This window comes from Phoxinus phoxinus, assembly GCF_949152265.1.
Source record: "Phoxinus phoxinus genome assembly, chromosome: 6".
In the NCBI taxonomy this organism is placed as follows: Eukaryota; Metazoa; Chordata; class Actinopteri; order Cypriniformes; family Leuciscidae; genus Phoxinus; species Phoxinus phoxinus.
In genome coordinates this window covers 25,597,181-25,621,534 of record NC_136881.1, presented here as the reverse complement: position 1 = coordinate 25,621,534, position 24,354 = coordinate 25,597,181, and the positions used below count along the sequence as shown (strand labels likewise).

The following is a 24,354-nucleotide window of genomic DNA, read 5'->3' as shown; positions in this document are numbered from 1 at the left end:
CATATGAACATTTACATACAAACTTATGTTCAGCATCATAAAATGAGCTAAAGAAGAATTTTGAACTATAAAATAGGGCTTTTCACAATTTCTACAAAAAGATTAAGTGGCACTATTTCATTGATAATGATAATACATGTTTCTTAAAATAAGCATATTGGAATGATTTCTGAAGGATCATGTGATGCTGAAGACCAAAGTAATGATGCTGAAAAGTCAATTACGATTCTAAAATAGAAAACAGTTATTTTAAATGGTAATAATATTTTACAATATTACTGTCACGGGTGGTTGCAGGTAAACAGACAAAGATAAAGAAGGTTCCAATACAAGTTTAATAAGGTTAACAGATGGTTGCAACACACAGTAAATGTGAATGTGACCGGACAGAGAATGAACGTGAGGGTGTAACTTAATGTAGGGGCCGTTTACACGACACCGTTTAAAAACCTTTTATGCGTTTTGGCCGTTCATTTACACAACAACAGTGTTTTGGGTGCCTGAAAACGGTCTCCGTGTAAACAACAAAAAATGCAAATATCTGAAGACGATGACGTCATTCACATGCATATTAGGTGTTCAGTCTCTAGTGTTTCATCGCCATCTAATGGCCTGGCAGCAGAAGAATACAACGTTTTTAGTCGTTTTCGCTGTTCCGTGTGAATGGGGATCGTTTTAACAATGGTGTCGCTTATACACAGGAAAAACTTCTACGTTTTAAGCATATCGTTGTCGTGTAAACGTTCCCCTAAATAGGAACTCAAACAAGGTGATTAATAGAACACAGCTGAACCAATCAAACTCATAATGATGGTGACCATGCTAACAAAGGAGTGGTGGGAAAGACAAACAAAAGAAAACATGAGAATGAATGAAAACAAACTAATAGTCCATGATAACTGTTAGCAGAGTAGCTACTCTGCTAACAGGTTATGGGCCCAGATAACGTACAGTTTGGGTATTAAGGCAACGGTGAAAGTTGCAACGAAAACTGCGTGTACCCGAGTTTAAGTTTGAGAGTGAGAAGAGACCTACTGACATGAGTAGGAGGGAAAAGGCAGCGGTAACAACGAGCCGCTGGTCAAGACTAGTCTTCGACGGAGATGAGAGGAATTATGAGTTATGGGAGACTAAATTTTTGGGTCACCTTTGTCTGCAGGGACTGAAGGAGACTATTTTAAATGAGCCTTCTGACGAAGATGAGGAAGACACGGCGAAAAACGCTGAAGCCTATGCAGAGCTGATACAGTTCCTGGATGACAAAAGTATTTCGCTGGTCATGAGAGAAGCAGCAGACGCCGGACGTGCGGCGCTGGAGATTTTGCGCGGATATTATGCCGGGAAGGGGAAGCCCCGGGTAATAAGCTTGTACACAGAGCTAACTTCACTGCAAAAGTCGCCCAGTGAGAGTGTTACGGAATATGTCATCAGAGCTGAGACTGCAATCACTGCTTTGAGAAATGCAGATGAGAATCTGAGTGACGGACTCTTAATAGCAATGGTTTTGAAAGGACTTCCAGAAACATTTAAACCATTTTCTATCCACGTTACTCAGAGCGATGAAAAAATGACTTTTTAAAGCCCAATTTATACTTCTGCGTCGAACTCCCGGCGTAGCTACGTCGTATGCTGTGTGTAGCGCGTACCCTTTGGTGTATACCCTGACGTACACCTCTTCAAAAATTTAACAACGCGTCAATTCTACGCGGACGCAAGCGTTGTGATTGGTCTGCTAGAACCCCTCCCCCAGGTTTCATATGCTCCCTCTGTAATTGCGCGTCAACGCGGACAACGACGCTGAAGTATAAATGAAAACCAACGCGTTGCCTACAGCGTAGAGCAGGGGTGGGGAACGTTGGTCCTGGAGAGCCACTGTCCTGCAGAATTTAGTTCCAACCCTAATCAAACACACCTGAACCAGCTAATCAATGTCTTCAGGATCATTAAGGCTATACAGTCAGATGAGTTTTTATCAGGGTTGGAGCTAAACTCTGCAGGACAGTGGCTCTGCAGGACCGACGTTCCCCACCCCTGGCGTAGATGCTCTGGCGTAGGTCAGACTCACAAAAAGACCAAACTAACAGAACCGTGACAGAACGCCTTGCACCGTAGAGTGGAGGCGAGGAGATGGCAAAGGAATGGTGAAGGGGGCTGGAGAAGGGATGGCACAAACAGGCAAGAGGAGGCTCTGGAGGTGGACGGATGACCGGAAGGAGGATGAACAAAAAAGTCCAAGGTGGTGCTGGAGGTGGAAAGAGCCATGGTATGACCTTGATATGGGGATGCTGGATGTTTATCCATGCGACAGGAGGGAAGTGCCCCACGGAAGCGTTGCTGAAGGGAGGAGCCATGGAGGAGTACTGATGGAAACTGCCATGGGGTTGACAAAAGGCAAGGATGGCATGGATGGAGCCCACCACACAGCCGAAGAGCCGAGGTGGTGGAAAGATGGTGAAGATCTAGGCGGCCATGACGGAGCCGCAGAGGCAACCTCCCGAGATCAAAGTGGGGATTCGGAGGCCAGAGGGCGAGCTGGAGAGACCGTGGGCAGAGGCGGAACCTGAGGGAGGGCAGAGCAGGCAGAAGCCGAAGGGGTGGAGGACTAGAGATCAGCAAGTCCACAGCACAGGTGAAGCAATGTCCGACCCAGGTGGAGCCGACGTGCCGATGAACTCTGGCAGGGCCAAATGGCCGATGAGCCACGCAAAGGTTGAGGGTGGAAAGAGCATCATTTTATTGAAATGATTAATATTATATTTTTAAAATTATATTTAAAATGTGATTATCTCTAAGCTGGACACCTAACTTGATATATTTACCAACTGAAGCTAACCACGTCAACAAATGGAAAAGTAAGCCGCTTTTTACCCCAAATACCATACCATACTTTTACATATTCTTCCGTTATTGAAAAAACTGTTGTTTTAATTATCTTGAACAAAACTGAAAAAAGCATTAAAGTCCCTGCAAAGGCAATTAAAAAAATTTAAAAAATCTAAACACATTTGTTATAAATGTAAAACACATTACAAAGACTGTGAACTGTGAATTAGGCCTTCTGTGGGTTTTTCACATGTTTTTTCACCATTGCTGTGTTCAGGATTTTTTGGGCGGGGCTAAAACGGTGGCTCGATGACGCACTGGAGCCACTGAGGCTGGCCCCTCCCCAAACAATGTAACTAAAGCACATTCGCCATCAGTTCGCAACTTCCGCTCAATCGCGAGTTACTTTCAGGAGTCAGGACTATTAGTTACTAGCCTACAGCCTAAAGTTTGCTAGCTAGCTATGCCTTCGTCACGGAAATGCGTATTACCTGGATGCGATCACTTACAAAACAGATCGGTGTCCTTATTTAAATTTCCGAAAAACGATCACATCAAGAGGAGGTGGATTAATTTTGTGAAGAGCCACCTTGATGGAGAGCTGAGGATCACCACCAACACCCGCCTCTGTAGTGATCATTTTACACAGGATAGTTTTATAAACTTTCGTCGGAGACAACTGGGATTCACTGATAATCCGCTGTTACTGGTGAATGGGGCCGAACCGACTATCTCCCGCCTCGGCCTTCATCCTCCTCCCGGCCCGCCGACAACTGGTGCCATCGTCGGCAATACGTGCCCACCAATGAGTGTAAGTTGCCTTGTGTGTGCTTATGTTATAATTATAGGAGCTAGTCCACAGTAACTCTACTCAATTCTAAAACCCTCTAGCGTGATTTTTGTTTGTTTATATGCATCAATATGATTCCTTAGACAAGTAATTTAAATTATTATCTTTTCACAAAGCAGTCCCTTCCAACCACAATAAAGACAGAGTGCCAGTGTGACAACATGCAGAAAGTCACCCGAGAAGTTGGATGTCAGACAGATCACTATGTGGGGGAAACTGTGGCCATACAACTGTCTAAAAGAACACCAGCCAACATAAATAATCCAGGTATGTTGAGAGGTCTCAAGTGCCTAACTTTTAATGTCTTTTTGAAAATGAGAAATTTCAGAGACAGACGGTGAACTCTGAATTGAATACTCTTTTTTTACTTTTTACATTTAATTATTAAACTTTTGTACCTGAAATGATTAAACCTTACTTTATTTGTAACTTCGATATACTATATTGTATTTATCTACACTTGTAATTAATGTATTTGTTTTTATTTTACTGATTATTTGCCTTTAATAATGTTTTAACTTTATTAGCTAGTAGTTTTTGCTGTTGTGTCAGAGTAAAGTGGGCTTTAAGTATGAAATCATTTTTTCTTTCTTGCTGATCTGAAAAATTATGATTTGTGGCTCAAAAAACATAATATGATCCGAACTGTAAGTTTTGTTATCCGTTGAACCACTATCCCACACCAATGAACACAGACAGTAAGGTTATCGTAATTTGTTTTTACTTCCAGTAACATTCTGATGAGACGTATGCAATCTTGCAAGGACAGAAATGTTTAAAAATATATATTTTCTATTTACATAGCTCCACACCTCTCTTACAAATATAAACACTAGCCTATACATAAATAACTGTTATTACTATCCTTATTTAATTTTTCCTGGTTCTCAAGCTACGGTAGCCGCGAAGAGTGTTGCTGTGGGCAACATCACATCCAAGCTTCTTCCGGTCTGCTCTTCAAATCCACTTAAGCGGAAAGCAGTATCACCTGATAGACCACCAAAGCGTTCTCTCTTGGAGTTTCCCTCTTTTCAGGAATCAAATCCTGATGACTCCACCTACCTCCCCAGCATGTCTGGAATGGTTGACACCACCAGTGAACAGTAAGTTAACTTTATTTGATATAGATCTTTGTTAATCGAGCATAATAGGAACAATCTCTTCCTCAACATAATTTTAATTGATGCTGATATGTTGATGTGAGAAATTAGAAATAATACGCTTTGTAACAAGTCTTTTTTTTGTGGTTTCCTTTGTCAATAGAGCACCAACCAAGCCACCACAGGACATGGTGAAATACTTAATATATGAGGAGTGCCTGCTTGAGCTTTTTAAAATCTGCCCCACCTGCTCAAGAGTCTGCAAGGTGATCAAATTTGTAAAAGGAACTTTCCTCTCTGTGACCCAGAAGTGCCTCCACCAGAGTTGTTCATACACCAGAGAGTGGAAGAGTCAACCACTTCTGGGCAGCTCTCCAGCAGGGAATCTGCACCTATCAGCCGCTGTCTACTACACAGGCTCTTCTTTCATCCAGACTAACAAGGTTTGTAAAAATAATGACATTTATAAAAATAAAAATAAAGGCCAGTGCATCCCACAGTGCTACAGTGGTATGTAGTACATGCTGCTATTTCCTATTTTACTTTACAGGTGCTCAATGCAATGCATGTGAGAACCTTCAGTAGAATGACACATCGAAATCACGTGCACAACTACATTCTGCCTTCCGTGCTGTATAAATGGCGATCACACCAGAGCGACCTGCTTGAGGGACTAAAACAGAGCGAAACTGTATCCCTTGGTGGTGATATGAGAGGTGACAGGCCAGGCCATTGCGCAAAGTATGGCTCATACTCCATGATGGATCTCACCACAAACAAAATTGTTGATATCCAGCTCGTACAGGTAAATAGATTAAAAAAAAACAAGTAGACCGTATTTGCCAGGGAAACTCTTAGGACATTTTGAGAAATTAATTACATTTCAGACTTTATAAGTCTGTATTTAAAGAAATGTTATGTCTGTTTAATGATCCACAGAGCAATGAAGTGGGAAGCAGTGTCTGTATGGAAAAGGAAGGGCTTTTCCGGAGTCTGGAATTCCTTGAACAATCTGGTGTCAAAGTAACTTCCCTGGTGACAGACCGACACACCCAGGTTCAAAAGTTTGTCCGGGAACAGAAACCAGACATTGACCACTTTTATGATGTATGGCATTTATGTAAAGGTAGGATCATTTTGAAAATGTAGTTTATTGGTTATTTGTAGCACCGCTAATCCTGTGCAACATTAACACCCACTGTAGAACAAATGTATTACATCTTTTTAAACTGTTCTCAGCACTCACCAAGAAGGTGGATGCCATGTCCAAGGAGAAAGACTGCAACAAGGTCAAAATGTGGCAAAAGAGCATCAAAAATCACCTCTACTGGTCAGCATCCGGTTCATCAAATGGAGAGGAGACGGTGGCAAAATGGACATCTCTTCTCAACCACATCCAGAATGTGCATGTCCATAAAAATCCACTCTTCCCCAAGTGCCTCCACCCTCCTTCCACTGACAAAAACAAGTGGCTGAAGCCCGGTACGCCACTATTCAATAGCAATTATGCTAATCCTGTAGTATACTCTCAGCTGCTATGCACTCATCATCTTTTATGTATTGGTTATTCTCTGTCCTCCTCTAGCAACAAAGGCCATCTACAAGCTGGAGAAGGTGCTAATGAACAAGCGTGTTCTTGGTGATGTGAAAAAGCTGAGCCCTCTCTACCAAACATCTGCCTTTGAGGGGTTCCACTGTGTGATTCTGCAGTTCGCACCAAAAAACGTGGCCTTCTCATACTTAGGGATGCTTTGCAGGTAAATTGCATAGTAATCATGTTGTCAATATTGTATAGTAACAGCACTTTACCAACGGCCAAGCCACACTGTCTACATGAGCGTGGTGTGTGCGTAGCGGAAGCTTTTTAATTTTGGCGTCCATGTTACCAGATAAGAGCAGCCACACAGGTAGAGAGAGAGTGGCAGTGTGGTGGCCATGGCGTCATTATGTTGGAGTAATCCCATAAAAATCCTCATTTCAGACTCTACCTGGCTGCATTGCATTTCAATGAAAATTCTGGCCGTACCCAAACGAGGACTGCGGCAGGAGAACTGCAGTTCAAAATTAAATTTCCCATGGCCAAGAGAGGGGAACATGTGGTGTCCATGATGAAGACCAAATATTCTACTGGTTAGTTAATTCTGAATTGTCTTTTCTCCACACTCCATACAGAATCTCCATGCTAACATATACAGGATTCTGCATTTATGCATTTACACCGCTTTCAAGATTTTGGCACCACCTGAGTGACAAGGTGTAGCACATTTGCCAGTGTGACAAGCAGTAAAAACACAATTTCTATTGCAGTTATTTTGTTAACAGTTTGTCAACAGTTGAGACCATATGAATGACTCAAACTATATGCTATGTGCTTTCGCCTGTGCTTTAGAATATGTGACTGAGCTTACGGACATCCTCTTTAACGAGGTCATCCAGGACCCTGCACCCTTTGTGGCTGATATGAAAGCATTGGCTGTTCCTGGATTCTTGTCTTCAGTATGAGCAACCTGTGAAATCCGACGCAATTGCTAGCCATGTGTCCAGGTTCAGCTGTCCAGGTTGTGAGGGAACAGCTCTAACACACGGTGACCCAACACCCATCTAAGTCCACAATCTCTTTCTTAATCAATCAGCTGTTTTCTGCCAACATGTAAGTCACCATCTCCACTGTACTATTCTTGCCCTTACTCAATTTTGCTATTTGGCTAATATATACAGTACATTAGGTCTGTCACAATAATTACATTATCGACTTGTTGCACAATATATATGGACATGATAGTCCAGATTTGACAGTAATTTGTGATGCATACAAACATGTCATTATTACTCAAAAACTGCTTGACCGCTATCCAAAATGTCTATGAAATTTATTAAAGGGGTGGTTGAGTATGATTTCACTTTACTAACTTGAGTTAATGTGAAATGTTGCTGTTTGAGCATAAACAACATCTGCAAAGATGCTCCTCTGCACTCAGAGGAGTGGCAGCTTTCCCGCGAATGGGCGTGGTTTCAGCGCAGCCAGCGCACACGCCCCCAGCGTTTAAGAGCAGAGAATACTGCTCATTTTTTCAAGATTTTGAATCATTCAAATTTTGCTGGGTGGCTAATAACAAATTTTTCTGTGGTGTGACAAACTCAGAACACATACTTAATTTTGACTTTACAGCAGTGGTCCGTGAACTAAAGCCAGGGGGTCCGTGAAATAATTTATTACAGCCTACCGTTTTTTCCGGACTGTAAGTCGTGTTTTCTTTATCATCTGAAAACATGCTATTTATTCCAAAGTGACTTATATAATGCATTTAACGTCAAATAATACAAAGTAGGCACTTTAAAGGTTTCTATGGATAGATAATCTGTAGCCTATTTCTTATGTCTGTGACTCTGCGTCAAGTAGACTATTCGCTGTGTTTTGGTTGATATATTGGGGCATGTGCACCAGAAAGGAGACAGAGACGGCATGTACCCGCATCCTGCTGTTTTCTTTATTTTTTAAAAATGCTAAATATTGTATTCCTTTGTTTCCCCTGCTGAGGAAAAAAATTCCAAGTAATCGCGCCGGCATCTCGCGTGCGCGCACAATATGTCAGTTCTAGCACTGCTAATTTGACATCGCAGCCTGTTCATTATCAAAATAAAATACAGTCAACTGAACTTCTAAACAGTTCTGCTTAATTTAATTATCTGTTGTACAATATGAAGGCAGACTAACAGCTCGTCAATGTCAAAATGTTTGAGTCTGATGAATTCAAAGTAGGTGGGCTTATATGTTCACATAAGCTGCAAGCCGAGCGCGAATTCTCGCACGACGCTTCAGTTAACGGTCATAAAGTGCGAGATGAGATGTAAATAGCTAAACTAAACAGCTGTTTTAGATAGAAGTTTTAAACGAATGACAGAAACAAGTTTGCAAAGTATTAACCAAAGCTCAGCTTTGGGAAAGGAAATCGCTACAGGTCAAGAGAAGCATACTGTGCCCAGGATGAGATGAACATTTTGGATTCCTATTTAACACAGATATACTGTATGTTTTTTTTCGCTAATTACAGACAGAGGATATAATCTCAATTTAACAACACAAGCACCTATTAAACATATTGACCTTATTATTGTATAAATATAAGCTATATTTGTGTACCTCGAATGTGTTCAAATATTGGAATTTAACATCTATGCAAAATAATCCTTGAAACATTTCTCATTTAAAGCCATTGTTGTTTGGAATATGTGATTGTGTTTTGATGTACATGTGAACAATAATCATATACATTTTGCATTTCCATTTTGTATGTGGATCATTCATTGCCCCCGAACCCCCCTAGCAAGATCACTTTTGGGACCTCAGGCTATTTAAAACGTCCTGCATATGACCCTGGGTGGAGACCATTTGTGCAAAAATATTTCATTAGCCGCTCCCACATTAAATATGAGATCAATCACTGTTATAAATATGAGGGGGTCCTTGGAAATTTTTTTCCCCTGTAAGGGGTCCCTGGCTCCAAAATGTTTGAGAACCCCTGCTTTACAGGGACTTTAATACCTTTGTCTCAAAATATAGTCAATCATTTTATCGGTCTACAAAATGTTTTAAAACATTAAAAATGACATAAATTTAGTGCGGAATCAACTTTGCATTGCTGTCCACGATCGGTAAAGGATCAGCCAAATTTCTATGTCTATCATCAAAAGCAGTTGATAAGAAAAGTGCTGAGCTTTAAAAGAGAATAAAGTCAAATGCGCCTTTTACCCCGGTGCGCCTTTTATCCCTGTTGCTCCCTATAACAAATCATGATCAACTTTGATTAAACAGTCTTACAGCAGATGGAAGGAAATACTTTATATGTCTCTCTTTTGAGCAGTAATAAGCAATATGTCTATTGCTAAATGAACTACATATAGCCTGCAACTGTTTCATAGAGGAGGTGAAATTTATTAATTATAATGGAAGACCGCTTCCTTACTGCCCATTCTTGCCCAATTTCATCTAAAGAAGAGAAGAGGGATAATCTGAACCAATACTGAACTAGCCCTCCTAATCAGTTTGAGTCTTTTGTGCCTCTCATAAATCCCAACATACAACAGCATAAAAAAGCACAGCATAAATATTCCTTAACAGAATCCAGCATGCACCAAATCCAGCACGATCTCAGTCGACTCTGACCCTTCTTATACAATTCATGTGATCACACTGGTCCTGCTTAGTAGACTCTAAGATCTCACAATTTCAATGTCCACCCCTTAGATATTTACAGGGACAATTTGATGTTTTCTTTCTGAAATGTATTACGATTTCTTTCTTTTTACTTGCATTAAGTAAATTCAACTGGAACTAATCTACAAAATTCTTAATAAGCTCTCTATATTCATCCTCATTATTCTCAGTGATACATCCAACAACCGCAGTGTCATCATTTCTGAAGATGACAACTAGCAGAATTGTACTGAAAGAAAGATACATATTTATACAGTTCATACTCTATTCATATATGAATGCAGTCCATATTGTGAGAGAAAATGTGTTTCTTTCTCTATGGGAATAATTTACCATGGTACAGGAAAGATGAGTGTGTATGATGTGCTTCCGAGAAGGTGTGAAATCTGTAGCATAAAAGAATGAATACTGTATGTGTGTAATGCATATTTTAAGGTTGTGTCCAGAACCTGTCTTGTTTGGTTATCTTTTTTATTCCGATGATAATGTTTACTCTAATCATCTTAGCTGTTTATTTTACGCCTTAATGCCCCCAAAGATATGTTTAACCTTTAGATCAGTTGCAGCCACAACAAAGCCACACGTTTTGCTGCACAGTCTCTTATCCGTGTTTTTATTCTGAGACTTGCTGGCCCTGCATTCCTCTTCCTTTTCCTGCACTGCAAACTCCATTTGAAATGCAAATCAAAGCCTGGTGATTATCGAGAGTAACCCAGCCTCCTTCTGTTCTGTCTGCTGAATGCTTATATTTGTGTATGCTCAGGCACAAAGACATGTATGCTCACACACCAACTCAGCTAGTGATACGCCGCTGTTCTCCAGTGTGCTCAGGATGGAGCAGGATTTATGGGAACACGTCAAAATTAACACCAGAATGCCAGCTGTACATCAATCCAGATACTTCTGTACCAGTACATCACCATTTCACATAAAATAATGTAATTTATCACTGAGCATGATGTGTGGATCCAAAAGCATTTGCTGATTGAAAAAATGATTGAAAAATGCTGGTTTATGGTGCTGCTGTACAAGATGAGTATGTCAAAAGGTAAAGGGAATATTTCTTAACAAAAAATTAAATTGTCATTTATTCACACTTATGTCATTCCAAACCAGTATGACTTTATTTCTTTTGCATAGCACAAAATAAGATAGTTTAATGAATTTCCTTTTGGGTGAATTCAATACAACGGCATTACACCGTGACTGTCCTTCTACGATTAATAAAGCAGCCATGAGTGTCAGCAAAAAAAGTCCAATGCGGCTCGCTAATCATTTTCCAAGTGCTCTGTTTGGGAAAAATCCCTGATATATAGGTAATTTACTCAGCAAGAAGTGAGTTTTCTGTAGCTCCATGTTCTCTCTGAACAGATTTCTCAGGAAATTGAGCCCAGAGAACCAGGAATTTAATTGGAGCCAAGTGATTAGAACATTAGAACAAATCTCTGTAACTCGACTCCTCACATATGCTGATCCAAACCAGCTTTCTGTCTGTGCATTGCTTGGTGACGTGCAAAGCTTGACGCTCGGCTTATTTTGTAATGCTTAATGTTAGCAGGGAACACACTGTCAGAAATATATCATGCCAGCTTATCACTGGGGCAGAACCCTTAGAATCACATGACATTGAAGAATGGCTGCTGAAAGTTCTGCTGCTTCATCACTGGAATAAATTATGAAATATTTAAAATAATATTTCACAATATTACTGTTTTTACTGTATTTTTTTTAAATCCAATAAATGCAGCCTTGGAGAACATAAGATACTTATTTTAAAAATATTTAAAAAATCATTCCAACTCCAAACTTCTGAATGGTAATAATGTATAAACTAACTGGCCATTTATTTCTGAAATGTCTGAAGAGTGATTTTAAGGCTGACGGCTATAATAAATAATAGCTTATTTAACACTTATTGTCCTAAGCATAATGAACATTAAATAACGGATCTAGGTGGAAAAAATAAGCGACTTCCTTTTGGAGCACTGTGACCTTCTCTTCAGATTCTCAGTTCGCTCTTTCAGCCTAAACAAATGCTGTCAAGACCCTGACAGATCTCATCTGGGACGTAACTGAAAACAGTCCAACCACAAAGAGGCCATATTGATTATATTCAGAGCTCCTTCTGTCACCTGTCATTCCAGCAACAAACATATCTGAGCAGTGGCCTTTAGGGATTTGTTGATGACATTATGGGTAAATTCAGTATATTTGGGATTTTTCAGAAAGATTAAAGAAGGGTGAAGCATATTCCTGGGGTAAGGACTGGTTATGTAAGCAATCATTGCACAACTTTGATGAAAATGAATGACGAAACCATGACATATAGTGTCTATCAAATTAAGAACTCAGCACATAAAAATGTCATGGCAAAATGAAGAAGTGTCAATCTCATACACACAACCAGAGTTATCTGCATACTTCTCTGTTTGGTTGGTTTGTTTGTTTCAGCCTGAAATTGCCAGCAGGACATTAGGGATTAGCTACAAAATGGCCTTATTTAGTAACATACAAATTATTACATGTGTAGCTGATGGTTTTTGGAGTATTACTACTGATATTATATTTAAGTTCTCAAGTATTCAGCAGGGAAGCAGATTATATAGCCTACTCAGTGTTGGGGAAAGTTACTTTGAAAAGTAATGCATTACAATATTGCATTACTCCCTTAAAAAGTATAACTAATTGCATTACTCAGTTACTTTTTTTTTTTTAAGTAATATGTTATGTTACTTTTGCGTTACTTTTTTCCACCTGGGTTGGGCTTGTTTTTTTTATAACAAAAAAGTAATATTTTTGGGCAAGAGTAATGACCCTTTCACACCAAAAGTGAAATAATAATCCTCAGACTGATGGAAATGCAGATTGACTCCTGTACAGAGGGCGCCGCTTAAACAAACCTTCAGCTGCTGCTGTTCTGGATAACGGAAGAATAGATGCAGGAGAAGAAAGTTTAACACTTATTTTACCAATAAAAACTAAAAGTTCTATTGTCATTCTATAGTATTCTGATTTTGCATTTCACTGATTTTATTCATTTTGAATATTGAATCTTTTTTTTGTGCAAGTGAGATGAGTAAATGCTCACATTTAGTCTAGAACTACAATAACCATCATGTTCACACACACAATGCCTCTGCACTTATGATTTTTCTCAACATTGGGACAAGAGAGCTGTCAGTCAATAAATGGGAAAACAAAGTAACTTGCATTACTTATTTGAAAAAGTAACAGATATTTTGTTGTAAAGTTTAAAAGTAATGCATTACTTTACAAGTTACTTGAAAAAGTAATCTGATTATTTAACTCATGTTACTTGTAATGCGTTTCCCCCAACACTGCATATACTGCTGAAGGAGATGTTCACCGTGTAACTAATGAGAGTACTTCCTGCTTGAATGGTTTAGATGTTTTGATCTAAATACCCTGAAGCTTGAGATGCCCTCCACTCATCTGTGTTTGAGACACATAATTTCTCTCCCAAGGCACAATATTTCTTCCATAATCCATTATAAGCATGTCAAAGTTCTCAGTCATACATATGCATATGAAATATTAGTGCACATAAATTTATGAAAACATTATTAAGCCTTAGGCTAACAACTTTTACCTCTAACAAATGCACATCATGATGATAAAATGGCAGAAATATTAGCTAAGTGTCACAGGGGGTTGCAGGAAGACAGACAAAGATGAAGAATAAAGTTCCATGTATCGGTAATACAATGGTGATACAAATAATACTCAGACAGGCAGGGCAACACACACTAAATATAATGCAGACCGAACAAACACTGAGTGAACAAGAGGAACTAAAATACACATGGTGATTAACTGAAAGTCGCACAGCTGTGATGATAGAACTAAACTAAAAGTTGTTTAAAAACTAAACAAACTGTACATAACTGTGACGTGGCAACAAAAAGTATTTATATGTTGTTGTGGCATTTGTTTCTAAATGCTTATTTAGATTTATGAGTGCTGACATAATACATCAACTAATTTGACAGAGATATAACCATGTTATTTTCTTGTTATATGTGCAATAATACCTCTGGCAAGCAGCCAGACCTGAAACCATCATAAAGGTGTCTCAAGAGTTTTATAGTTTTTCTAAACTATTTCTAAGACTTAATCAATTTCCACATACAGACGACACCATTGTCAAAACGACGGATCCCCATTCACACGGATCTGCGAAAACGAATAAAAAAAACCCCCTGTATTCTGCTGCCGGGCCATCAGATGGGGAAACACTATAGATTGAACAAGTAATATGCATGTGCATGATGTCATAATTTTCAGAGATTTGCGTTTTTGTTGTTTACACAGAGACCATTTTCTCTTTGAAACCCGTTTTCTAAAGTTTGCGTTTTCAGCCACCCAAAACTTGGTTGTGTAAACGGCCAAAACGGTTTTTAGTTGAAACAGGTAAGCAATTGCCATTACAAAGCCATCAAATCAGCCTGATCTCATGAAATGCGTCTCTATAGCATTGTATTTGATGTGCCATTTATACACGAAAATAACGCACATACCCCACACCACTAATCCTGCCCAAGGGGTTTACAGTGCATGTCATATGCACATAAAAACAAATTTTCGCATATAAATTGCACAATAAATATGCCTGCAGTGCTATAGAGATGGCCGAATAAAGCCCAAGGCCGAATAAAGTCCATCCACCTCCTCCATGTGGCGTCGGCTGGGCAACACGGGCTTTTGACACTCGGCGAACAGTGGGACTGGCTTCCCGAATGGTTTGGAGCGTTGGGCTAGAAACCCGTCCCCCGTAACAATCCTCATCCGCTACCGAAACAACGAGAGAAGAAACATTACGTAAGAATGATTGACGCTGGAACTCGGATTTTATGATGACGACGACAGAGCAAACCTGCAACGGTGTCCAGAATCTGATGCGGAATTCGATCTTCTCCACCAGAAACATCACCCGAATAGGCACTTGGAACGTCCGGACCCTATTCTGGACTGGACAACTGGCCCAGCTATTGCGGGAGTTCGACAACTACAAATTGGACGTCTTGGGCATCAGCGAGAAGCGTTGGACCAGCAGTGACCGCATGGTCAGCGACGGGAAGGTGGTTATCTACTCGGGCCACGAAGACAAACACAAGAGCGGAGTTGGACTTATGGATGTTGAGAAGGACGCCTTCTTCGAGTAGCTGCAAGACACTTTCAACTCTAGATCTGTCAAATTGGCAAGGCATCAGCAGTGCGTCTGTACGCAACCATCGTCCTGCCTACTGTCACCTATGGCAGCGAGACGTGGAAGGTCGTCACCCGTAAGGTTGATGTGTACAATAGAAATTGCAAAAAAAAAAAAATCAAATAAAAAATTAACATTAGAACATTACCAGAAATCAATTCCAACAGTACATTGAGTTTAATTTGTTCAATGTGATTTTTATCCCTAGGCTACATCTACTATGATATATTGCTAGTCCCGAGATTCTTCACATTAGTGAGTAAATGCATAGATTCGCGAAGAATGCTTGTGTGCCTTTATAATCCGTGTATCATTCGTTCAGTCATTTTTTTTATTTAATATTGAAAGTATAACAGTTCCTTTTTCGCTTTTAAATTTTTTCCCAAAAAAAGAAAAACAAGAATTCAGTTTGATTTTTAGTTTTTCGTTCTGAGGTAGAAAAATGAATGAACAGTTTGAATATTCGATTTCTACACGTGGGCGGGAATGAAACGCCCTTTTCCTCTGATTTGTCAGCCAAAGATCAAACTGTTCTGTCATCAGTTCTTCATCAGTTCCGCTCACCAGAATAAAAGTCCTCTGCCGCTGCTGCAGTTGTACGGATTCTAGCCCTGCCTATGCTCTTCCCCGGTACAAGTTGTGTCAAGTCATTCGTTGGGTTGTCTGATGTGAAAATGTGGAATTGTAGTTGCAATAAACGAGTTAAGAATCCGTACAACTGCAGCAGCAGCAGCGGATAACTTTTCTGCTGTGCGGAACTGAGGAAGAACTGATGACGGAACAGTTTGATCGCTCATTTTTGCAGTTACCATTGTGCTGATGAATAGCGCTTGTGCTTAAACTGGGCACTTTTCTTAGTGGTTCATTATATATACATTGTGTACATTATGTACATTGACCCAATTGAACTGATTTATTTTGAATAAACTAAATTAAGCTGTGTGTAAAAATGTACACTTGTGTGCTGTGACGCCATAGTATATGCTGCAACGGAATAAAAACTCTTCTACAACTTCAGCTCCTCTGAAAATGTTACATTGGAAAATAAAAAACATACATATATAAATGAGAAATGCCTTAAATTACAGTACATTTTCAATGTACAGACAGCTATTTTCAACACATAAACCTATTGCACAGCTTCAGAAAACTGAATATACAGCCAATGCCAAATGGTCTATAATCTAATGGTGTTTCTAGTATTTTATTTATTATTTTTCTAGGTTGACAGACGTGGTTACTAAAATGTTGTATGGAAAAAGCTCCATAATGATTCTCCAAATATTTCTACTTTTTGACAGAATTTTCTTTTTTTGAGTTCTTTTGAAGAAAGTACTTTTTTTCATTGGCCCCCATCCTTGCAGGCAAAAAGAGATTTATCAAAAGATCCCGCTACTGATTATATCACAGGGACAATTACCTCTGTCAGCCATTAGCCATTTATCTGTAACCAGTGTTGCCTAAACTCAAATAAAGTTGACACAAAGAGATTGTGGAAGCCAATCTTGGATCAGAAATTACATGTCTTCTGCCTGAGACTAGTGGTTGGGTACCTGTTAAAAAAGTTAAAGCTTGTGAATTGCTTGTGAACCCGGTGGTTGCAAGTGTTAGCAAATAGACAGTTAGCAAATAGGCTAACTGAACCATGCTAATGAGGTAATTCTTGACACCTCAAACAAATGGGGCAATATTTTGGTAGCGTCAACAGTGTTTACACTTTTTTTTGAGGAATTCAAATTTGTGTGGAAACGGAAGTTGTGACATCTTTTCTTCTTTGTTGTGATATAGGCCTACATGATGTACAGTGAAATGGTTTATCGAAAATGTAAAAAATGTAGCGTAAGGACTTGATTCTAACCATCTGTTGTTGATAGGATGGAGGCAGATCTGAATGCAAACTTGCAGTTTATTGTAAGAAAGGGCTGGAGTGTACGCAGACTAAATAATTGGAGACGTTTGGTAGGCTATACGTCACCAGAAAGAAGTCTGTTGTTTCACTGGAAGATTGAGTAATGACATTTTGATTAAAAATTTCAAGGAAAACAAAAATGCGTTTTGAAAATGTACACTTGCTTGAAGCTGTACTTGTAGCTGTCTCTGAATATTTAGCTGGTAGATAACAATTTTTTTAACATTAGCCCCTTTTCCTATGGTGTAATCTAGTTTTTGAACATTTCAAATTATTATCTGGCTCCTACCCATTTTATTTCCAATGAGGAAATAATCTACTTTCTGTGAATGTGTGAGACTCCAAATTAATTAACTGCTACAGGTAAATAACTAAAATAATAACAGTGCAGTGAACAGTAAAACTATTTGCGCAACTGTAACATTTGCTTCCTCCAACCAATGTGGGAAGCCCTTACCTGAAAACTGACCACACTTTATTTCTTCCACAGTTACTTCCTGTTTGTTACATATAAAGAGCCATGCTTTCCACTAACACTTTGCAAAGTTCTGGCAGTCTTAATTGCCTTAATGAGCATTCTTTCCATTGCCATTGTGACTGCTTCTTATTATGACATATTGCCTGTTTCTTGGATATCACATTTATTGGATTACTGTTTTTGCCTTGGTTCGGTCTTTGGACTGTCTATTTTGCTCACTGAACCTAGCCAGTATCTTTGACCATCTCTTTGCCTGTTGATTTTGATTTATTGGTTTAAAACTTCTGCAAATGGATTCAAAACAAAAACCAAGCCTGAATCTGTTATACAAACCAGTGTGTTTAGGATTATGATAATAAATTAATATGGTAACAAATATAGCTGCAAGCAGCCATTACGGGGCCAAGCGCAAAAGCAGGCGACGAGATATGCCTACATGGCTGAAAGTGTGAGACAAACTGCAGCAAGGAGCAATTAAAGACATTTGAAGATGAATTTTGGCAAAATGGTTGAAAATCACATACACAGGGTTCCTACGGGGTTTGGAAAAGTATGGAAAAGTATGGAATTTGATTTGAGTAATTTCCAGGTCTGGAAAAGTATGGAAAAAAGAAAGCAGAGTATGGAAAAATATTTGCATTTCCAGACTATTGCCCCTGTTTAGTTTTCTATTATCGAAAATCTAATGAATTTAAAATAATAATAATAAAAAAATGCTGTGCATTCACGAGTTCACACATACATGAAATCAGATATAGTAATTTATCCCCCCTTTGACTGGGATAGAAAACCAGCCAAGAGTGAGGTGATGGGGTGGTGGAGGGATGCTGTGAAACTGTCATGATGGGACACGGGTGATACCGGCTTAAATCCACTTTTTGGGGTGAAAACACTGACATGCCTAAGACTTTTGCACAGTAGTGTATATGATAAACTTTTTTTGTGCCCTCGAGAAACTATTCACATGTGCATGTGAATTGTTTTGCATGCTTGCACATCACAATTTCTAGTTTTATATATAACCTATGTCTACTGACACTACAGCAGAATATATCAATAACTGGCTTAAAATCATTTTTGCGGGGTGAAAATACTAATTTTGGTTTGGAGGTCTCCTACAAAAAACGCTTTCATTTTCTCATAATATACATTACACATCACCACATTTTTCATGATTCTCAAACAGGTTCGATGATTCCGTCTCTTTAAATCCCTCCTTGTCACGAGCCTACTCTGCTGTGATTGGTCTACCACTTACAGTGCTTATCGGAAGCCCACACCATTACTTAACCTACCCATGCGTATCCTATGCACGTAAAAACTAATTCTCGCGTATAAATTGCACGGTAAAAACACAATGGGTTCTAGGGACGCATTTAGTATGACTGGGTTGGTTACCCAGTGACGTGTAGCCGTTACGGAAGTGGGATTCAAATTCCTGATGACTCGGTTTAAGTGGTTCAAAGTCGATTCTTTCTTTTTAGATACAATAACTTAATTTATTGCGTGCTCTTTCATTTTCATACCTTTGCAGAGAGCTGCATTACACATTGCATGAAAGGGAATATTTGAAAAAGCATAATAGGGGCACTTTTAATATGGTCTGAAAATCTATAGAGAAGATTTGAAATTTGAGTCTGGAAAAGTATGGAATTTTGAAATGGAAAATGTGTAGGAACCCTGCATACAATAACTAAAAATATGATTATCACTTTCGACCAATAGGTGGCGCAATTACGAAACTGATGTGATGTGGTCAGAGTGAAGTGACAATGACACTTACAAAGTTTGGTGTCAATATGTCAAGGCATTGCAGTTATAAAGCCTGAATAGTCATTTTGGCATCATGCCTAAACTTTGCCACTGCGGTATACGAAAACGGTTTCGTCTATCAACACAAAATCCTTAACTTTTACTCGGCACGGTCTGGAGATGACACGATCCGATTTTGGTGAAAATCGGACGTTCGGTCTAGGAGGAGTTCGAAAAAGTAGGTTTTAAAAGAAAATAAAGATGGCGGACAGGAAGTTTGGCTGACTATGGCAAAATTGGTATCTATGTTTTCAGCATAACCCAAGGAATCTATTGAGATCAGTGTCATTACTATAGGCAAATTTATTCAAAAGTTATTAGCATTTTTGGAAATTTCATTATAACTTTTGACCAAAAAGTGGCGCTGTCTCATAAATTTTTGAGTACCTTTAGGGCGTTGTACTGATGACCCATACTGAGTTTCGTAACGATACGTTCATGCGTTCATAAAATACAGCATTTTAGCACATAATTCAAAATGGCCGACAGCCAAAATGGCTGATATGGGAAAATTGGATATCAGTCAACTCAGCACGACGCCTTGAATCTAACGAGACCACTTTTGTGATTTTTGGACAAACCGTTCAGAAGTTATAAGAAAAAAAAAATTCTTCATATCTCCGGACCAGTAGGTGGCGCTGCGCAGAAACGCAGCATTTAGCCTCAGGTCATGCTTGTGATGACATGTACCAAATTTGGTCTGAATCCGATAAAGCGTTGTGGAGATACGGCCTTACGTCTGTTTTCGCAAGCGCTACGTAAAATTTATTTGCGCGGTATTCGAGAACGGTAATTCGAATCAACTTGAATTCCATAACTTTTGGTCGTCAAGGTCTGGAGATGATCTGGTTCATTTTGCGTGAAATTCGGAGCAACGGCCTAGGAGGAGTTCGAAAAAGTAAGTTTTTCAAAAAATTCAAAATGGCGGGAAAACTATTATGACGGAAATATCGAATCGTCATGAGCCCGGGAATCAGAGGAAAAAATAATTTTGTTTCTAGCCCTTGTGGTTCAAAAGTTATTGGCATAAACATGAGTGAAACTTTGGACAGCTGGTGGCGCTAGAGGGAATGAGTTGGAGACTCCAAATTTGCTATGGTGATAGTTCAGGCTGTCCTCTATCACTGTGCCAATTTGTATAAGTTTCCCGCAAACGGTTCTATAGGCTGCCATAGACGCCCAGTCGGAAGAAAAAGAAAAAGAAGAATAAGAACGGGAACAGATACAATAGGTGCCCGCACCTTCAGTGCTTGGCCCCTAAATACCAGTATCAAACAGCATAACAGACTGTTTTAATACAACTAAAATAACTGGAAACGGGTGGGTGAGTGGCCTCACACATTCAAGTTACAAATGGCCGCACCCACTCTTATGTTATTTGCATGTACAGTCTAGTTCTCTTATTTTACTAAATTATATAATTTTGAACTGCTGAAACTGGAAGTTAAGAGAATATAATTCTAACGTTATTCGTTGTTGTTGTCTAGGACGTCTCTCCTCTAGCTAACTTCCCTCTTCATGCTTCTCTCTCCTCCACTCCCCACACCCCACTTGTGCACGCACACTAACCCCCCCAAATCATTCTTGTTGGTTATTGGCTGGAACACTGTTTGTTATGTTTCGTGGTGCAGGTTGGCCCAGTTTGTTTTTGTTGCCGTTTGTGAATCCTGGGCTGTCTACAGAGACCGCGTTTTTTTTTTTACAGGGTGTTCAGGGGACAGGCAGCTAGCGGATAGTGAGGAGATGTTTGCTATATGTGACAAAAAAAATGTTTCAGCCTAAAAAACGTGTGACATCGCTTGGAGCATGATTAGTTTGAGTGCTCTGAAATAAAAATATCACATACCCCTTTTCCACCAAGGCAGAGCTGGTGCTGGTTCGGAGCTGGAGCCTAGTTTCAAATCGGTTCTTTGTTTTTCGACCACCAAAGCACCAGCTCCGAACCAGGAAAAGTGGTTCTTAAGTAGCACCAAAACATTGCTGGGCTAGAAGTAAGAACCGCTTGCGTCAGGGGCTGGGGGCGGGGTTACCGTGACCAACAAGACGAAAATAAACTTGTGACCGCCATTTTTGAAATAGCTGCTAATCGAGCTAATAGCTGCTCGATTGTAATCTCCGTCTATGCAAGTTACGGCAAGCTGCACGAACACGTTTGATTCGCCGTGTTTGGATTGATTCGCCGATGTAGTTTCGCAAAGCCATGAGCATCAATAGTAACGCAACGATCGCCATTGTTGATGTAAGACTTGTTCGAGATGCATCAGAGCGGCGCGGACCGATCAGAGCTCCGGGAGTGTGTGGAGAGCATACGACTCCTTGTGCTTTTGGATCGCTTTCGCAGTGCTTTGATGTCACGCGGCGATCGGTCTGCGAGAAGCCGAACCATCTCGAACAAGCCTGGTGTGTTTTTGTTTGGCGCTGCCGGCTAGCGTTGCTGGGCAACATGAGATGTATACACAGTGACGTAAGATCTGGCTCTGTTTTGGCTCTCTAGCCTGTGGAAAGGCAAACCGGTTCCTAGAAGACCCGTCAGTAGAACCAACTCCGAACTGGCTCTAGCTCTAGCTCTGAACCAGCTCCTGGTTCTTGCTGGTGGAAAAGGGGTAACAGAGAACAAAAGGTCTGTACAAGATTTGTTCTTCAGTGAAATGAGAGAATAATTGGTAATGCCATTGTACCTCCACTTGTGAGATCACAGTTGGACTCTTAAGAGTTGCTAAATATGGATGATGGCTGTGCTTTGGTTGGGACGGGTGAGGGAAAGAGCGAGAGTCTGGATGTTGAGGCTTATCGAGACAGCATTACCAAGGTTTAAGTAGGCCTGCTGGTTTGTGAAGATAAGGCCTTTCCACGGAGCCTGTTAAGGGGGCACAAGAGCTATTAGCGGTGAGCTAACAGCTCTTAAAATTGCTCTTTTATTTGAATCTAGGGCCTTACCTTACCTCAATTCTAACCAGAAACCAGGAAAAGTAGATCTTAGATCAGGGGCGAAAAAAGGGCCATTTCTGGCAACACCATTGATTGGTGTGTCTCTCAGGCTCTGAGGGAAAAGTAGAGGAGAGCTGGCAGAGGATTTGTATGATTAGTGACACAAAGTTCAGCGGCTGGTACGCAGAAAGCTTTCTGGAGGACATATCATTACAAAGACCTATTTAGAGAGCCCATTAGAGCCCGATCTGTCTTGACAGAACAAATTGCTTTTTTTTTTTACCTACACATTATTCAGTGTCGCTCCTACCCTTTTAAAGGATCCCTCAGCAAAATTTGTGTGGGGGCGCCCCGTAACCTCCAAAACGTTCCTACCACCCCTTAAGCCAGCATGTATCTCAGAGCAGTTTCCTATAAACAAACAACATACTGTCTGCCTGTTCATACCAAGCATGATGACTATAGCAATAATGATAAAGATATATAAAAGATATATATAAAAAAACTAAATGTAAAAGAATATTAGAGTATAGACCTTTACATTTGTATTTAAGGATGTCTTGATCTAGGGTTATAGTTTTATCATTTCATTAAAAAAAGAGGTTATACTTCTAAATAACCTAAAATCCCCCCAAACGTGGGCAAATGCTATTTTTAAAACTTCAGGGAAGTGAAACATTTCATTAAACAACAAAAAATTACACTCTTACTGTTCCCGGTCAAAAATGACTGCAAACCTTTTTCGAAAAGCTTAGGCAGGTTAAGACAAATATTGGCACAACACTATTATGTATTACTTGTACTATTTTATTTTATTTACTGACAATAGGACATATAAGATAACATGACAACACCTTTTCTCTAAAGTAAACATATTCAAGATTTTCAAGATTTAAGTGTGCAAACTTTGGATTAAAAGTTGAATGGTTATTGTTTATTGAAGCATTGACATTGTATATTCAGAAGAGCTTGCTTGACTGAACAAGTATGTGTTGTGCAATGCATGCTTTACATTTCCTGACAATTATTATTATTTTTTGACATTTTTGTCATTCAACATTGGTCTAATATCAAAGCTGGAGACATTGAGAGTTATTTAATATTGAAATATGTTTAAAAATAATATATTACATATTAAATATAAATATTCCATAGTTTAATTTATAGTTGCGTACAATTTTTTTACCATTATGTTTGCATGACAAGAAGTACTGCTATACTACTATAGTACTATAGTATAGTTCAGGGGCCCCAAGCAGTTTGTGTATAGAGAGGACTGGCACTGAAATAATTGAGTTATTAGAGGAAACTGTTGCTCTAAATGTTCAAACTATAGTTTGTCTTCAAATCAACAGAGGTCAGGAATTCACTAATTTGGTGAACAGAGGGCTATCCACCAGTTGATGGTGATGGCCCACCAATTGCTGGGTTTAGTCACGTGATTATGATGACGCACGAAAGCGTGGCGATTTCAGATGGAGGGCAGGATGTAAACATGGAGAATACGTCTATGGAGGAAAACATTGCGGAGAGTCCGTATTGTACCAATTTAGAACCAGTTTCAAGAAATAGATACAAAGAATTAACAGATATGTTGGACGTGACCCGTTCCTCATGAAGATGAGTGAGTTTTCGGTCGAACTTGAAGATTTGCCGACAGTGGAGGCTGTTGACATCACCAACTATCTGGTCCTTCAGACATCGTACTACACCAGACAGCAAATTAAGTCATATCAAAGTCTGGAGGCGTACAACTTTTTTGTTTGATTAGATTCAGCCGGGCTACTTAACTGCCAGCGTGTACCTCTTTTATCAAGCAGACAAAATGTATATGTCAGATGGAAAAAAAACAGGGTCAGATAAGGATAAGAATAGGGAGTCTAAATGCTGGATTCCAGACACATGGGGCACGAACCAACCGGAGCACCACAGAGACCATAGAGTGACGGGCAAAGTGTGACAAGCCCTGGCAAGCCCGTGACAGTGATAAATTAGAGATAGCCATCCAGGAA

At 39.6% G+C, this 24,354-nt stretch overlaps 1 protein-coding gene across 3 annotated transcripts in view; it reads left to right on the top strand.

Moving 5' to 3' along the window:
* Positions 1–3,215: 3,215 nt before the first annotated feature.
* LOC307000297 (uncharacterized protein) overlaps positions 3,216–24,354 on the top strand; it is a 52,540-nt gene continuing 31,401 nt past the window's right edge. For 2 of the 3 annotated variants that reach the window (XR_013798010.1, XR_013798011.1), the window contains exons 1-10: positions 3,216–3,634; positions 3,793–3,940; positions 4,566–4,776; positions 4,937–5,216; positions 5,324–5,578; positions 5,713–5,899; positions 6,013–6,255; positions 6,359–6,530; positions 6,755–6,903; positions 7,163–7,423. Coding sequence is in view for 1 of the 3 variants with exons in the window: in XM_079615755.1 (XP_079471881.1) it covers positions 3,287–3,634; positions 3,793–3,940; positions 4,566–4,776; positions 4,937–5,216; positions 5,324–5,578; positions 5,713–5,899; positions 6,013–6,255; positions 6,359–6,530; positions 6,755–6,903; positions 7,163–7,275 (2,106 nt within the window). In the remaining 2 variants the exon portion in view is untranslated. Of the gene's footprint in view, positions 3,635–3,792; positions 3,941–4,565; positions 4,777–4,936; positions 5,217–5,323; positions 5,579–5,712; positions 5,900–6,012; positions 6,256–6,358; positions 6,531–6,754; positions 6,904–7,162; positions 7,821–24,354 lie in introns of those variants that run through there. The other variant, XM_079615755.1, reaches the window with a different exon arrangement.